The sequence below is a fragment of the Agelaius tricolor genome, unplaced genomic scaffold (assembly GCF_023055355.1).
Source record: "Agelaius tricolor isolate 1412-34295 unplaced genomic scaffold, bAgeTri1.0.p SCAF_17, whole genome shotgun sequence".
In the NCBI taxonomy this organism is placed as follows: Eukaryota; Metazoa; Chordata; class Aves; order Passeriformes; family Icteridae; genus Agelaius; species Agelaius tricolor.
The window spans coordinates 17197878-17215081 of record NW_027269277.1 but is presented as its reverse complement, the minus strand read 5'-3'; the positions used below and the strand labels follow the sequence as shown (position 1 = coordinate 17215081).

General features: G+C 44.6%; 1 protein-coding gene and 1 non-coding gene across 2 annotated transcripts; both read right to left on the bottom strand.

Annotated features, from left to right (window-relative positions):
* Positions 1-55: 55 nt before the first annotated feature.
* Positions 56-11646, bottom strand: MAGT1 (magnesium transporter 1). The gene is given in 12 exon segments (XM_071442719.1): positions 56-1523; positions 2499-2589; positions 3001-3075; positions 4661-4724; positions 5916-6005; positions 6345-6485; positions 8066-8206; positions 9151-9268; positions 10099-10268; positions 11395-11516; positions 11519-11597; positions 11599-11646. Coding segments are annotated over 12 exon segments (1140 nt in total). The 5' UTR covers positions 11632-11646; the 3' UTR covers positions 56-1507.
* A 2197-nt stretch (positions 11647-13843) lies between these two features.
* On the bottom strand, positions 13844-13960 carry TRNAL-CAA (transfer RNA leucine (anticodon CAA)). The gene is made up of 2 exons: positions 13923-13960; positions 13844-13889 (listed from the first exon to the last, which is right to left on the bottom strand). It is a non-coding gene; the product is annotated as a tRNA-Leu (tRNA).
* Positions 13961-17204: the final 3244 nt, after the last annotated feature.

The window sequence follows — 17204 nt, the reverse complement described above, 5'->3', positions numbered from 1 at the left end:
AAGAAAAGAGGTTGGCTTGTTTTATGTCAAGGTTCAAAAGACACAGGAGCATGGATTAAACTAAAAAGTTTTATTGAAACTTGTCCAAAATCCAGTCAGGCACACAATTTATCCATTCCACTAAGGCTCGTCGTTCTGTATGGCATAAAAAATGCATCTCCAGCAGTTGAAACATCAAACAACAAAATTAGCAACGTTAAGGCACTTGAGATGTGTATTAATTCAGCAAAACTGCATAAGAATAACATTCTGCTTGGAGTGATACAATCCCTTCTGAGATCCAATTTCAAACATCCAGATTCTGTAACCCTTTGAGAGAGGAGAGGCAGAAGCAGGAGACAAAAGTCTCCCTGCCTATGAACCTCTAAGGCCAGCAGAGCCCACGGAAGGAAGTGTTACTGAATCAGGCTGCAAAGATTTCCTGCAGTACAACTGCTGAATTGCACAACAGTTTTTGCTGAGGCACAATGGCTTCCACTCAAGAATTCTTAAGGCAAAGGATCTTTGTGAGGTGAGAGAACAAAAGGGGAGAGCAAGCAGCACATGCATTCAATTGTAAGGCTATCAAATGTGTCCTGGGATAACAGAGCTTGTCCTGGGAGCAGCCACCTCTGCCCAAAGGATAAAAATGTGGAGAAAACAAGTGGAGAATGCAAGAACTCACATGGTGACCAGAAATCTGGCATCTGTTGGTTTGCCAGGGCTCTAGGCAGTAATCTGGAGGCCATGTAGCAACTCTGAATTCATGCAACACATAGATAGTTACATTTGTACTTTTGGTTCATATTTTTAAGAGAGTGAGTGTTGGCCAGTCTAAGAATTCTTTTTTCAGCTTTGAGTCAAAGTTTACAACTTAAACATTGCAGTTTCAGCATTTGGCAAAGAAAGATTTAACTAATTAATAACTGTTCAACATGGTGAAAACTCCCCCTTCATGTGTGAAACAACCTCTTGCATCATACAGCAGTTGAGAACTCTTCTCAAAAATGAGACACAGCTCTAGGATTTGCACATTGCACACTGGAACCTGGAGCATGCTCCAAGGGCTGCACACAGGCTAAAGGAAAAGATTTCCAGGTACATGAAGCTGTTTCCTCAACCATGAAAAGGCATGACAGAGAAGCTGCTGTCACCTGCTATGCACAAACAGGAAATAAGGTGATAACTCAAGGGAAAAAAAACCCCATGGTAAACAGATTATCCAAGTGACCTGAAAGTACCATTTCTAGTTAGTCCATGGAAATGCAGTTTGAAGCATTATGTTCTGAATTTTGCTAGAAGTAGAGCTGCTTAAGAAGATGTAAAGCTTATGAAAGAGATTGCATCTTAACTCTGTGTCCTTCAGAGCAAACTGTTTGCTGTATTTAAGGCACTACATTGTCTTTGGTTCAGTGTTCAACTGTCTCAGTGTAAGCAGAGGTAGCACAAACCACACACGTTGAGCTCCTCATTCCACCACATCCAAGTTCAGAGCCACCACCTTCCTGATGTTCCAGACTGGAATCCTTTAGCTCATTAGGAAACTGCAAAGAGCAAAATAACAAACATTCTTCTTCATTTTCTAAGAAAGAAAGGTGTGCAACATTCCACTCAGCTTTTATAAATGCCAAGAAAATCAGAGTGAGAAATGGGCCTGATGCTGCTACAACAAAAGTTGTAAAAACAAAAAAATCACTTAAAAAGGAGTTTCTAATAACTCAAAACCAAAGACAACCACATCTTCCCTTCAATAAAGTCAGCAGGAGTACCTAAGACCATTGCAGAAACCAGAATAAAAGTTGATAGTTATTAAACAGGGAGTAATTTCAGCTGTCTTTTACTCTTGAGAAAAGCCTTCATAAAATATCAGGTTTTATTATTTAGGTATTTTTAAATGAGAACACATTTCTCATAGAGAAGGCATAATATCTGTCAGTGGGTTTAGCTTTATAGACAAATTCAGCTCATTGCAGATGGTGAAATCATTAGAAACTGGTGCTTTAACAGGTACTTATTGCTTCAAAATGCATAAAAGGTACAAAACACACCTAAGGTGTGTGTGTGTGTGTCTGTCCCAGTCAGACAGACATAGAAGTGGTCACCTAACAGTACTGGATTCCTTACACAAGCAATCCCCAAATGAAGAAAGCTTTAAAGCATCAAGCACCCTCCCTGTTCTTACAAAGAAGGATTAATAATGAAGATGTATGAATATGGAAGAGAGAAAAATACATTTGTTGGCAGTATAAACTGGCTGAGATATCATTCTGAAAATTTAAGTATTTCATAACATGCAATGGTGTGAAATGTAGAGTTCCACAATCTTTGCTTTCGATAGATTGAAGAATCACGATCTCCATTAAACGCTCTTATTTCTGCTGACTTTATCAACCAATATCACTACTCTGAGAAAGCAGTGGAGCATTTTTAGAGGAGTATTTCCTGCCAAATGAGGCAGCAGTGGTGCAGCTGCACCCCAAAGCCAGGAGAGCAGGGCTGCAGGGCCCAGGCTGCCATACCTGTAGGGGTAGCCGTGGTACTTGGATCTGAAGACAGACAGCAGCCAGCTGAAGAACAGCACCACCAAGCCAATGCCAGCAATGCACATAACTGCAAGAGATGCACAGGGAGAGGCTGAGATGGGACAGCTGCCCTGCAAACACCTCAGTGACTCAGGTTTCCAAAGCCTTCTGCAATGTTGACAGATTTAGTCAGATGAGGGCTCTACTCGTGTCATTGAGAAATACAAAATTAACACCAATTTTCATAAATGGTTTGAGGAAAAGTCCCTTATCCTCCCTACTAGCAAAACACTGCAAAGCATCTTTATCTCTCTCCATCTGCCAAAAGGATTTATCCTGCAGTTTGCTAAGCAACTCCAAAAACTGTCAAAAATCCAAATGATTCTGTCAGCTTAGAGCTGGGGAGTGAACAAAAGCCCCCAGTGCAAAAGCATTTCTGTTAAATGGTGTATCAAACACCCTCACTGATATGCTCAGAGAGCAAACTCTCAGTACTTACTTTTCCTTTTCCCCACATCCATGTCAGAAGTAGCAGCTTCGTGGAGAAGGACCATTCCTAAAGTAACTCCACCATCTACAAATGCTGTTTAAGGGTAACCAACAAATACAAGAGACTCAAAACAACACTCCTAATCCCCTAAATTCAGCCCCCACACCATACCTGGGCATTAAAACTCACTGCAAAAGCCAAACACTTCCCAGCCAAATCAGTAACTATGGGGGAAAAAAAGAACAACTGAAAGACATTCATAACATCAGCTTTTAAGAGAAAAGAAATGCAAAGCTTAAAATATAAACTGGAAAGTCTTCAGGCAAAATGAAGAACATGCATTTATTATCTCAGCTTGTAATGTAGCAGCATTCCTTCTCAGAGAGCTTACTCCACTCCTACTGCTGTTCTCCACTGGAAAATCCCCAAAAGAATTCAGCTTCTGCATTCACTCAGCCAAGAGAATAAAACACATGCAGTATTTAATCCAACATCCAAGGCTGTCTTTCAAGTGGCAATATTTCTTTTCTAATTCTTCAAATTAAAAAATAAGGATTGTAAAATTAAAGAAGCACAGACAACACAAAAGGCCCGATATTTGCCAAGAATGAATCCTTGCAAAGGAAAGGAGTGAATCCAGTGGAATGAAAGAGAGAATTCCCAAAGATTTCATTCCATTCACTACTAATGGCCAGTCCCAAGTGTCCTCCTGAAATGAAAAATTCTTATCATGGACTGCATCAGGACCATCAGGGATCTTTCCATTTCAGACACAGCCCATCTTCAGCACAGGAGGAAAGGGACTTGAATCCACAGAAACCTCACCAAATGTAATCATTTAAAATGTCTCCAGCAATGGGTGGGTTGGATCTGATGGATAGCAATAACACAAATAAATATCAACAAAAAGTTTCTACTTTGAATTTGACTAAGGGGATCAAAAATACAGTAATAGAAAAAGATCAGTTGTTTTCATCCAAGTGCATGTTTTAAATTTAAAAAATTAAATACAAGATAAGGTCCTGAATAAAAAATAAAGGAATGCTGATACAGGTAACAAGACACAGAAGAAAAGCTCCAGAAATGACCAAAGTTACAAATGGTGGATCAAAAACATACATGTGGGAATAGAAAAACAGAACTTCGAATTTTAAGGTACCCCAAAGAAGCATTTTTTGTACAAATGAGAAAAGCAAAAGCTCTCAATCTGAAAATTTTCACTTGCCTTTCTTGACAGCATGACAAAATCCTGCATCATTAGTAGGAACAAATGGTAAGATAATAAGAAGGGTAAACAAAGAAATAAAAGATCAGTGATAGAGGAATGAATTCAGCTCCAAAGCAAGAAATAAGTGACATTGAAAAGAGACAAGCACAGAGGAACAGGGAGTATCCTGGAGAATCTTCTGATTCCACAGAGCTACACAATTTTAGTGATGTATTCAGCCTGGCACTTACACAAGAAGGTGAGAAGCAGTAAATATTTTTCCATTCAACTTAAAGATCAGAGGCACAGGAAAAGCCAAGTTGGCAGTGCAGAAAGGTTTTACAAGCTTCTGCAGCAGTGTTAGGTGGCAATTAAAGCCATGACAAAGCACCACAGAAAAGGCAGCAGCATTTGCTGACCAAAAATCTGTCACAAACCACAAGCCTCTCCCAGGAAGGATACTGAAGAGCAGAACTATATGTGTTTCTGCCACAAACTGGGCTTGGCTGCTTCCATGGATATAATTCTGTAAGAGACAAAGAGTAATTCAATTTAGAAAAGACTGGAGACAGCTTTGACATGATTAACAACAGCTACAGAGCTGGAACTGGGCTTTGCATTGTTTTTTTTTTTTCAGGAGAGAGCTGAAGTTGGAGCATGAACAATTTCAGCTGTTGAGCACTGATTTTTGGGGGAGCTGCAACAGAAGCAAAGATCCTTCTTCTATTACCCTGCCCAATCAGCCTCATTCAGATTACAGCAAGTTCAAGTGCAGCTACAACCTTTGTGGTCCAGGTTCTCAGTCCAGCTGAGCAAAACACCACAAGATTAGGTCCTCCTGCATCCTAATGGGATCCAAATCTGATCCATTCCCTGACTGAGATTCTTAGGTTGAGTACACTGCTGCTCAGCTTAGGGGCAATCCCCTCAATCTGTGTGTGAACCTGACTCACCTGGCTCCAGAACCAAGCATCTGGAATCTTTTTCACTTCTGGGTTAACAGAAAAATTGAAATTTATGAAAAAATACATTTTTTAATCCCTATGGGACACCCTATTATGGCTATGATGTCATATCTAAGTTGGAAAAAAAAGTTGCATCCATTTTCTACAGAAGAATACAAAGGGCCTGACCCATCTAACCAGGCACAAAAGGACATTTCATCAAATTAATTCCCTGAGTAAAAACATGAGAAAAGCCAGTATGTGATGTGTAAGCACCTGAGCAGATGCAATGCTCTCAGAACACTGTGACTACTTTCACAATGCATCTCACTCTATGTTATGAACAGAGCAGCATATTTCAAATAATATTAAAGAAATTCTTCCCAAGAAAGTGACATCTGAGGTCACTAGATATTCATTTACCTCAAGAATCTTGAGATGGTTTTACATGGAAGTCATTAGATGAGTGTGTGTTAACAAGACCAGGTTAAAACATAATTGCCAGGTTCAGCAATTTTAGCATCTAAGACTGAACCTAAAAATACCTTTATTGTGCTGTAAGCAATTTAGAACTATCACATCCCTTCACCACTGGAGACACCACACACGTGCAAGACACGTTGATCTGCCTTGCTCACTGAAGGAGAGGTTGGTCTCACTCACAAAGAGAGAGGCCAAAGGCAGAATTTGCACTCTGGTTTGTCTGTTAGTATCAGCCTTATTCTGCAGAAATTCAACAGAAATGCAGACAAGAAAGTGAAGGCCACACTCACCACTTGTCCTGTATGGGGATTCTTATGAGCATAGGGGGGGCCTCTGATGTGGTTCCACATCTGGCCTGATGTCATTGCTAACACAAAACACTGAAAAGAAAAGAAGAAATGCTGTTTAATAAGGATTCTCTTTTTATTTTTAATTTAACCTGATATCTTTTCACTTCATACCAAAATGTACTGGTTTGGAACACAGGCTAAGGATTGTCCCACTTTATCTTTGTGCAAAAGGCATCTAATCAAGCATTCAGTGAGCTGAAGGGACTTAAGATCATATAATTTTATCAATCTATGAGAAAGCAAAACTAACCATACCTCATTTTCCTCTTCCTCTACCACTTTTAAGAATTTTGGAGTACAGAAGCTTTTGAAAACTTGAACTGCTACAAAAGTCAGTGTTACAGGGAAACAAAAGTCATGGTGACTCACCAGAGCAGCAAAGGCCCAGCCAGTTTTGTTGTAGAGAAAATCCAGATTGCTGCCCCTCAAATACACGAGGCCTCCAATGACAGCCAGCAGCAACCCCAGCATCAAGGGTCCAGCATAGTTTGGTGGCCTTATCACACGGATCTGAACAGAGGACAGGGGAATTATTTTCTCTCAGTAGGATTAGACATGATACCTGCACTCCTGCTGAAAAAACCCACAACACATTGAGTGGAAAAACTACAGCACACAGGTTTTCTAGGTAATAAATCCAACTTGGGATGTAAGCAATGCTTCTTCCACCAATACTGTAACTTCAGTTTTACACAACTTTACCCTCTTCAATAATTTAGAGATTGTTTTTCTTCCACAGGAACAGAGAGCGAGAAGGAAGGACATGACTGTTACCATCTTCTCAAATACAGCATTACACAAAGTACCAGCACAGAGACTGCAAGGAAATTCAAAGATGCAGTCGTGAGTCTGAACTAGATTTTGTAGATGAGCTCTTTAGAGCAGCTCAGGAGGCACAGAGCACAAGTGATGATCCTCAGCTGGCCCTGCACAGGGGGTGCTGAGGGAAGGGGGTGCTGAGGGAATGGGGTGCTGGCTTTGCACAGGGGGTGCTGAGGGAAGGGGTCCTGGCCCTGCACAGGGGGTGCTGAGGGAAGGGGGTGCTGAGGGAAGGGGGTGCTGGCCCCACACAGGGAAGGGGGTGCTGGCCCCACACAGGGAAGGGGGTGCTGGCCCCACACAGGGAAGGGGGCGCTGGCCCCACACAGGGAAGGGGGTGCTGAGGGAAGGGGGTGCTGAGGGAAGGGGGTGCTGGCCCCACACAGGGAAGGGGGTGCTGAGGGAAGGGGTCCTGGCCCTGCACAGGGGGTGCTGAGGGAAGGGGTCCTGGCCCTGCACAGGGGGTGCTGAGGGAAGGGGCCCTGGCCCTGCACAGGCAGTGCTGAGGGAAGGGGTCCTGGCCCTGCACAGGGAGTGCTGAGGGAAGGGGGTCCTGGCCCTGCACAGGCGATGCTGAGGGAAGGGGTCCTGGCCCTGCACAGGCGATGCTGAGGGAAGGGGTCCTGGCCCTGCACAGGGAGTGCTGAGGGAAGGGGTCCTGGCCCTGCACAGGGAGTGCTGAGGGAAGGGGTCCTGGCCCTGCACAGGGGGTGCTGAGGGAAGGGGCCCTGGCCCTGCACAGGGGGTGCTGAGGGAAGGGGTCCTGGCCCTGCACAGGGAGTGCTGAGGGAAGGGGGTCCTGGCCCTGCACAGGCGATGCTGAGGGAAGGGGGTGCTGACTTTGCACATGGGGTGCTGAGGGAAGGGGGTCCTGGCCCTGCACAGGGGGTGCTGAGGGAAGGGGTCCTGGCCCTGCACAGAGGGTGCTGAGGGAAGGGGTCCTGGCCCTGCACAGAGGGTGCTGAGGGAAGGGGGTGCTGGCTTTGCACATGAGGTGCTGAGGGAAGGGGTCCTGGCCCTGCACAGGGAAGGGGGTGCTGAGGGAAGGGGGGCCCTGGCCCTGCACAGGCGGTGCTGAGGGAAGGGGCCCTGGCCCCGCACATGAGGTGCTGAGGGAAGGGGGCCCTGGCCCCGCACACCCAAGGGGGGCCCTGGCCCCACACGCCCAAGGGGGCACTGAGGGAAGGGGGCCCTGGCCCCGCACACCCAAGGGGGGCCCTGGCCCCGCACACCCAAGGGGGCCCTGGCCCTGCCCAGGTGTCTGCACTCACATGCACGTCTGTCCTGTCGGCCACCCAGCGTGCCAGCTGCTCCGCCGCGAAGCCGCGCACCTGCAGCTCGTAGGTGTCCCCTCGCTTGGGCTTCCCCTTGGCAGGGAAGTTAATGAAAGTGGGGGCAGAGTTCATGTTCAGCTGCAGGGAGAGAGTTCACAGAGGAAAGGATTATTTAGTGACACAATTCTACGCCATTTCTGGCTTGCAATGTTGTTACTGAATCAGAAAAGTTAGCTCTTGGATTTAATGGCTGTGACTTTTAAAGAAAAACAGTAGGCAGCACACAGCTTGCATTTCTGTATTTCATGCACGTTTTTTGAATCTGCTTCTTCTCCAAATACTACTTTTGATAGAGAAACCTGCAAAATAACAATATATGATTCTAAAATATGGCGTTCTAGGAAGGCCATAGCTTGATGAATGCATTTTTAATGTAACACTAAGGAGAAAATTAACAAGAGTAATAAAAAGGCACCTCTCTTCAACTTTCCAGTTCAAAAGCTTCCATTTAATAAAGTATCACTGCCTAAACTGTGTGGCTGTTAAATAGAGATTAGTACCTCTTAAAAAAAAAAAAAGTTAACATCTGCAAGACTGTAATGAACTATTAATGTCACCTACAATTCCAAGTGGACACGGAATGTTCTCACAACTGGAGAACAAAAAAAATGTGGTCACACAATGATAATAGAAGAGAAAAATGGCTGGGTACTTGAAAAGAAATACCAAAAGCCTAATTTATCATTCTCTAGTAATCTAAAAATTGTAATAGCTGCTCCTAAGGACATCAGTGCCTTCTATCTTACCTCTTCACTTACCACAGAAGAATTCCATTAAGAATTACACCATAAGTTATTACAGGAGACAAACCCAGGGAAAAAAGTCAAAGAAACCAATTTGCTCCTTATACCTATTCCACATCTGTCAGTTCTGTTAATATTCTTACCAACATGCTCAGGCCATCTTTCTTTCAAGAGTGACAGCTTTTAACTTTTCATTCCTTTGTTCACTGTTACACTAAATTATTTAACATTTTTACTTTCTTTCCCAAAACCCAAACTAAAAACAGAAAAAGACATTACCATCTGAAAGACGTCCGAGCCTTCGTCAAAATCTACCATAGCAAAAAAAATCTTGTTGGTAAATGCACTGGAATACCTCCAGGAGTTTGCCAGGATCTGGTATTCCTCATCAGCTTGCCTGGAAAGCACAGCAAGTGAGAGAGGCTGTGTCATGGGTTTGTGGGGCAAGTTGTAAAGCAGCCCACCCCATCCATGGGTGCCTCCCACACCCACCCCATTAATATTCTAGGGTTCAAAAGAAAGTTTAAGTGTTAATGAAATCATTTAAGGACAGACACTCATCTACCATCAGGGGAAGCATTTGGCACCTGCTTTTTTAAATGGAAGGGCAAGATTTGTTGAGTCTACAAACACAAGCTGAGGCAATTTCTAACTGAAAGGTGAACTGGAACTCAGCTGTTCATGACTTGCCAGTCCACAGAGCACCCAAATGTGGCCAGCTGTGCCCTTTCTTCCAAGTCAGAGGGTGGGAAACCAATAATTTCAAGGTATAAAAATCACCCTTACAGACCTCTGCCACCTCCAGATTAATACATAAAAGCTCTAATATGGTTAAGGATCCAGGATACTGGAATTGTAAATAACTGCCAAGCAATATATTAATTAAGAACAACATTTAAGCTCCATGGCCAGCAATAATTCTACAAATATTTCTTCAGCAGTTTATGCCTGAAAAGTTGAGCTTTCACTGTGTCTTTCACCAGAGTATACATTGTTTCTGCAAAGCAGGGATTATATTAGGAGGGAGATAAATCAGAGGATTATGTTTCCTCACAAACATATTACACACATATTCCCACACTCTAAATTGCAAAGCCAATCCTACTGTAACTTGCCCATGTTTATTCCTCCCACCTGTGTCAAAGTGCAAGCCTGTCCTTACATTTAGAGTCCTACAAAGCATCAGGTGACTTTCAAGTTCTAATTTAGGACTAAAGGAGCTCATACTTGCACACAACACACTGCCTGTGAGGCTGAAGGGCAGTGAACATCACAATCACTGAGTAGTTCCTGGGAGGGGCCTTCACGAGGCGCCGGAATTTGTCCCCGTTCATTCTGATCACGGATCTCTTGCTGGCCCACTCCATCAGCTGGTTCACTTTTTCTGACAACACCATCTGAAAATCAAGGCAGAGCAATTGTTGGGTTGTTTTTTTATTTTCCAATTCTCACAGTACGGTCTTAGAAGGTTTTAGATTCGATGCAACAAATATCTGCACTGCTTTTCATAACCCCACGCAGGTGCTGTGATACCTCAGTAAGATTCTGCAAGGCTGGAGAAGCTTTTGACAGTCATGTTCACATAATTCACTAACTTCAACCACCCAGTAACACACAGAGCTTTAAGCACTCAGCATGACCAGGCTGGTGAAGACCCTGAGCTCAGCAGCCCCTCCTCACAGTAGCTGTAGGATTTCTTTAGGTGTGTGTAGGATTTCTTCACCTCCATCCCCTCCACAGCCTTTCTGCTATACTAAGCATCAAACTGTTTCAGCTTTCAAAAATTGTTCCACCAGAGATGGAACCAATCTCAACCTCTCATTTTCAGCACTGGTGGAAAAAAAGAACCATAATTCAGAATATATTTGAAAAACTCAGGAGTGCTCAACACTAAAGCATTCCTTAAAAAGGAAACAATCAATACTATAACATTATAAGAAGAGGCAATAGTTTGACAAACTCACAAATGTTACATTTATCACAAAGCACTTCTCTACTCATCAACACCCCTCTTCAGATAAATATGTTAGAGGAAATCATCATAATATATATCCTGAATTGGAAGGGAGCCAGTAGGAGCATCAAAGTCCAACTCCTGACCGCGCACAGGACAGCCCCAAGAATCTCTCCACGACAATAATAATAATAAATTATTATTCTCTGACTTACAACTGACAGAAGTATACACATTTATATAGAAGGATTTTTCTAAACCCTGCAGGTCAAGGGCATGGAATTAAGTTGCACCTTAGCGACTGTAACCAAAGACCACTCATTCTCCCCCCCGCAAATCCTATACACTAGGAAGACAATACTGGTACAGTGCTCCTAAAAAGAATGAAGAACCTGGAATCGAGGACCTTCCCTCCCTGCGAGATCCCTTCAGAGCCGGCCGAACCTCAGGGCGGGGACCCGGGGTGAGGTGAGGCCCGGCCACCCCGCCGGGCCCTGGCCGGTCCTGCCCTCATCCCGCTCAGCGACAACCCGTCCCGGAGCAGCGCGGGGGCTCCGGGCGAGTCTCACCTCCTTCCGCCTCTGCCCCGCGGCGCCGGGCCCGCCACATCCCGCCAGCAACAGCAGCACCAGCGCCAGCAGCGGCACCGGCAGCGCCGCCATGGCCACCCCGCTTCGCCCGCCCCGCCCCCCGGCTGCGAGGCCCCGCCCACCAGACGCCGATTGGTGGAGGCGCCGGCTCCAGAGTCCCTGCTGGCCTCCGATTGGCTGAGCCTGTGGGAGCGCGGCGAGCTGGAGCCGTGCCATTGGTGGAGCCCCGAGGGGTGGGTGGGGCGAGCCCTGAGGGAGGGGCGGAGCGGGCCCTGACGGGGGAAAGTGTGGCGGGAGCCCAGGCGGCGATGGCAGCTGTGGGGGTCCCTGAGACGCATCAGAGCCGCATCAGAGAGTCCTGCGGCTCGAAGGCACCTCTGCAGCTCACCCGAGACAGGGGCTCCTGGCAGGTGACACAGTGTTGCCCGCTAAGATTCCGAATTCGCTACCCGGTATGCAACAAGCCAATAATTACACACTCAGAGAGAGATTGATTTATATCAGAGTTGTGCTCTCCTTGAGTGCTCAGTGGTGTTCCACAAATCAAGCACGCCAACTCTCAAAACTTTTTGCTGTTATAGGTTTTAACAAATGGAGGACTTTGTGTTCACTGGGTACAAGTAATGTGGTTCTCTTATTAATTAGTATTCTATCTTCTGTTGGTCAATGCTTCTCTTTGCTTCCCATACTCACTAGTGTGACTTTTTCTTCTTTTGGTCGGTGGGTTGGTGGTCGTGATCTGCCTCTGCTGGAATTCCCTTTCACCAGTTAGAATTGATTTCAGCCCAGTTGCTGTGTTGGTTTTGTTAGTGTCTTCCTTATCATGGGAGTGCTGCAAAATGTCCTTGTGGGCCATAAATTCTGCATTCTTTGTGTCTGCAATCAGTGGCACCTTCTCCTTCCCGAGCTTTGTTAAACTCCCCCTAAGCCTGAGATAATTGAAACATGTCAAGCCCTAAACCTTAACAAGGTAGTTCTACCAAAAAGAATTTTTTTCCCAACATCTGGACATCACTTAGAGCTTGATACCTGCTGTTTCATGGATTAAATCTTCTTCCTTGTTGATTAGGCTAGAAAGTACACAAAGATCATCAAAGATCATCAAAGAACATCCTTTCTTAAAAAAGACACATTTTGAAACAACACAACTGCTTGCAGATGGGTTTTGAGTGTCTCCAAAGAGGGGGATTCCACACCTTGCCTAGGCAGCTGTTCCAGTGCTCTGCCATCCTCAGTGTAATGAAGTTCTCCCTCTTGCCTCAGATACATGCTTCATGTTATACACACCCACTATAAATTGCTGGGTTCTGTGTTACAAATATTGTTAAAATCCAAATGCACAGGGAAATGCCTCAGTGGGTGTGTGCTGGGTTAAAGCTCTGATGCAGAATCCCCAGGGAGGGATGAGGATTTACTCACTGTTATAAATGAGAAGCTTGACTAGGCCAATATTGAAGCAGCAATCAATTCATTAATTAATCTGGTAAAGTATGAGCAATACAGCACTGCTGGGTACAGTGGGGGAAGTTTTCCCTCCAACTGCACACCCATAGTTGGGGCTTACAGGTATTTACAGGGGTACCCATCAGCTTTCTCAGCAGTTTCTATTCCCAATTTTTACTCATCAGCAGTTTCTATTCCCAATTTTTACGTCACAATTCTATACACTATTGTGATTTCGTTTTCTCAGGATGTATCAGAAAAGGAGCATCCCCAGATGGTGGGGGTCCGGTTTCTGAAAGAAGGAAGAAGTCTCCCATCTGGTGAGGTCCAGATTCCAGATGTGGGTCCACCTTTTGATTGCAAGGACTTTAAATCTCACAACAGTGATGTCCAGCTTCCCTTGGTTGAAACTATTAACCCTTGAGTTGATGTTCATCTTCCTTTCTCAAGCTGCTTTTCACTGTTTTGTTGAGGCATGACATAAGCATGTTTCCTTTAGATATATATTCTAAAGCTATAGTTTCGAAGATCCTTACTACAAGCAATATTTTAAAATTATACTTCAAAAGGTTATTATTGCAAAACTCTTTAAGGCTTAACTACAAGCAGAAAGTTCCTGTCAAAAAGCAACATCCTTAAAGCTTTAATTCAAATGCTCCTAAATCAACTTAAGACTTATAAAGGTTAATTGCGAACAAAGGATAGGTTCAAAGGCCTTCTTCTATGCTTTACCTCCTCAGGTATTTATTAGAATTCGTCTTTATAACTGTCCTATGGTCGGTTTCCACAGATCACAATCACAAACACACAAGCTGCCTGTATGTACTGAACACGAAACACAGCTTTGTATTTCACATCACGCTTCGGGTTTTATTTTTAAATTATTTCTGATTTCTGTTTGCACGGAAATCCCAGATTTTTTTTCAACTTGGCGCTTTCGCAAATTTAAATTTACCCACACAGCGAGGGGGGAAAAAAAAAGTGGTGTCAGAAGTGGGATTCGAACCCACGCCTCCATACGGAGACCAGAATACCCAACCCCGCCGCGGGAAGGCGCGGAACGCCTTGAGTCTGGCGCCTTAGACCACTCGGCCATCCTGACACTGCGAATGCAGCCGTTTCTGGGACAGAGTTAACACTGTCATCACTGCCGCTACTCGTTTCTCTGCGTCTCCTGCCTCATCACAGAGACCCCGTCTGTACCCAGGAGGTGCCGGAGAGCAGCCAGGGAACGGCCAGCTCAGCTCGGCTCGGCCCAGCCCGGCCGCGGAGCTCCGCCGCAGTGAGGAGGAGCCCGGCGTTACCCACAGGCCCCCGCCGCGCCGCCACTTCCGCCGCGACCATTTTGTTCTTCACCGGCGTCAAGGGTACGCGCTCGGCTCTCATCATGTTCCCGGTGGCCAGGGCCGCGCAGAGCCTCCTCGGTAAGCGCAGGGACGGCTCTCGGGGTGTGGGGGGTTCCTCAGGAGTCTCCCCGGTTTGTGTCCTCCCCTGTGCGGGCTGTCCCTCAGCCCCCACTCGCTGTGCACCGGGGACGGTCGTGAGGGCACCTCAGGGACTGCGGACAGCTCTGGCGTCCTTCGCCTCCCGCTTTTTTTATTACTTTCAGCCTTTTTTAATCTCCTAGTTGCTTTTTGGTTTAGGACTGCTTTCCTTGGTGCTTTCTCTCCCTAGTACTAAAGGCACATTCTGGCCTGGTACCATGCGGTGACAAGGGGCAGTCAATACCCAGCCCTTAACCTCAAGGTTAGAGTTGGCCCTTCAGTGATACAGACCCAGCAGGGTTTGTTCAGTTCGTCCTTGGTGCTTTCTTTCCCTGGTACTAAAGGCACATTCTGGCCTAGTGCTTTCTTTCCCTGGTACTAAAGGCACATTCCTTGGTGCTTTCTTTCCCTGGTACTAAAGGCACATTCTGCCCTGGTAGCGTGCGGTGAGAAGGGGCAGTCAATACCCAGCCCTTAACCTCAAGGTTAGAGTTGGCCCCTCAGTGATACGGACCCAGCAGGGTCTGTTCTCTGCTCCTGCAGCACCATGGGCTCATCCCGAGGTGCGGGCAACTAAAATAAATGTATCTCCTAGATACTCAGGCTTTTTTATGTTAAAGAAAAACACCTCGTGTAGCCTTACAGAGCATAAGAGGGATGTAGTAACATGGGTACCACCATCAACTTCTCTAATCACGGTTGGATAAAAATGCAAACCGTTGATCTGAGACTGAAAGGTTTTATTTTGTAATATCTTTATGCACAAATCACCTTCTCATCAAATGCTTTGTACACAACTAATGGGCAATCTGTCTTTTGTAGCTGTTGTTCTGATTTTTCACTGTTGCCTTCTCTTTAATAAGTGTACCTTTTATAGTGTACACTTATAATGTACATTGTTTGAAGATATCACTTTGTATATTTTTCTCTATTATTTATCTCATGCCCATGGGTTATTTCAGTTTCTTTCCTCCCCTCCCTTCAAAAAAAAAAAAATCCCGAGGGAATGAGGCAGGAATTTCCCCATAATTTGATGGTGAGCTTCATCCTGACATTGCTTGGGTACATGTACTGCCAGGATAGATATTTGCATGTAGAAATCTAAAAATGCTAAGCACTAAACTAAATATTTGATTAGAGAAACAGTAATACTAAATAAAAGATATTAAAGAAAAAGTTACCTTAGGGCATTTTTTTACTGGAATTAGACTTAAGGAATAACTTTCTAGAGAGAAATTGAGAGAGCTGAAAAAAATGAAGTATTTATGTATTCCACAGTTCTAAATCCAAATGAATATTTTTCCAGCATTTTTAGTCTTTCAACACTAATACTTGTCTCTCTGTTGGTGGGAGATGAGGACTGGGAATGGTTTGAGGACGTATTTGAGTTGATTTCTGTACTTGTTGACATGCTCAGCTCGTGGCATCCAGCACACTGCAGTCAGAGGAGCTCATCGCAAGCACGAGCCCACCTTCCACGATAAATATGGAACCATGGTGCTCCTCGGGGGAGCCTCCATGTTCACTGCTGTCTGGAGCTATGTAAGTTGGTTTTGTCACCACTCCCTTGTGACTTGAGCTGCAGACTTAAAAAGTGTCAGTTCTGCCTGTTGGAAATAAATTCAGTGGTCAGAATTTAAGAGCTTCTTGCATAAGCAAATAGTGATGTGATAGAGGGGAAAGTTATTTTAATTGCCAGCTTGATTTGGAGTTGTTACTCAAATTTCTGCATCAGTCTATTGCCTGATTTGAAAATGTATCAGAAACACAAGTGTTCTCAATTTTACTTGGGATTTCAAACCTCTACAGGTACAGCAGCAAAACTTCTAGATGAAAATACCAACATGGTGGTGGGGTGTTACATTCCAGATTCTTTCTTCTGCAGTTGGATATTTTGAAAGAGAAAACTGAAACATTGAAATACTATTCAATATAAATATATTCCACTTTTTAAATTAGAAAATTAATGAGATGTCATGTTCTAATAACAAGAAATCTGAGCTGAAAACAATAAAAATAACCCTATGTCCAAAGGTTTCTTTAATTTCAGAGTTAATAATCTTGGGTTTTGTCCCTTTACAGGTGTTCACAACGCTGAATGTTGAGTGGGGCATTTCACCTGTTGGCAGAGTCACCCCAAGTGAATGGAGAGGGTAACAGCCTCTGCTTCTAATGAACTGGTCTAGAGTTTCACTGAGAAAATGGTCATGTAGTGGCATTTGTTCCCTGATTACCACTTGGACAGTGGCATTCCTGGTCTAATAAACGTACCTAGAAACCTGTCTGGCTCTTCCAGGTTTTCTCTGTGCTCTGCTTCTGCTGAAGTGTAAGAAATAGTGTAAAAACTCCAAGGAATTTTACATAGTCCCAGTTGTTGCTGTAGAGATCACTGGTGGATAAAGGACAAGTCCAGAACTTTGAGTTTTCATTTAGCCAGAACCAACCTCACTGCATTCCCACTGCAGAGCACACATCCCTTTACATCTGACTTGCAAAAACAAAGTCGAGATCCCTTTTTGTCCACAAAAGGATTTTAATGGCTTGAATCCCTCTGCCAGTAGGCTGCTCCTCCTGAGACCCCTGAGAGTTGTGAAGAAATTCAAGTCAGTTTTGAGGTTGGAGAGGCTCCACAGGAGCAGGCAGTATCCCAGGATCAATGGGACTTTCCTAATGAATCCTTTGGGAATCCCAGAATGATTTGGGGTGGAAGGGACCCAGATTTGGGGTGTTTCCAGCCCTGTGTCTGCATTTACCTTCTGTTTACAGTAGAAGTAAGCAGAGAAATGAGGTGGGAGAAGAACAGTTACCGGGGCATGCTGGTGTTTGATATCAACGATCGCAGGCTGGTTTGGCTTGGGAGGG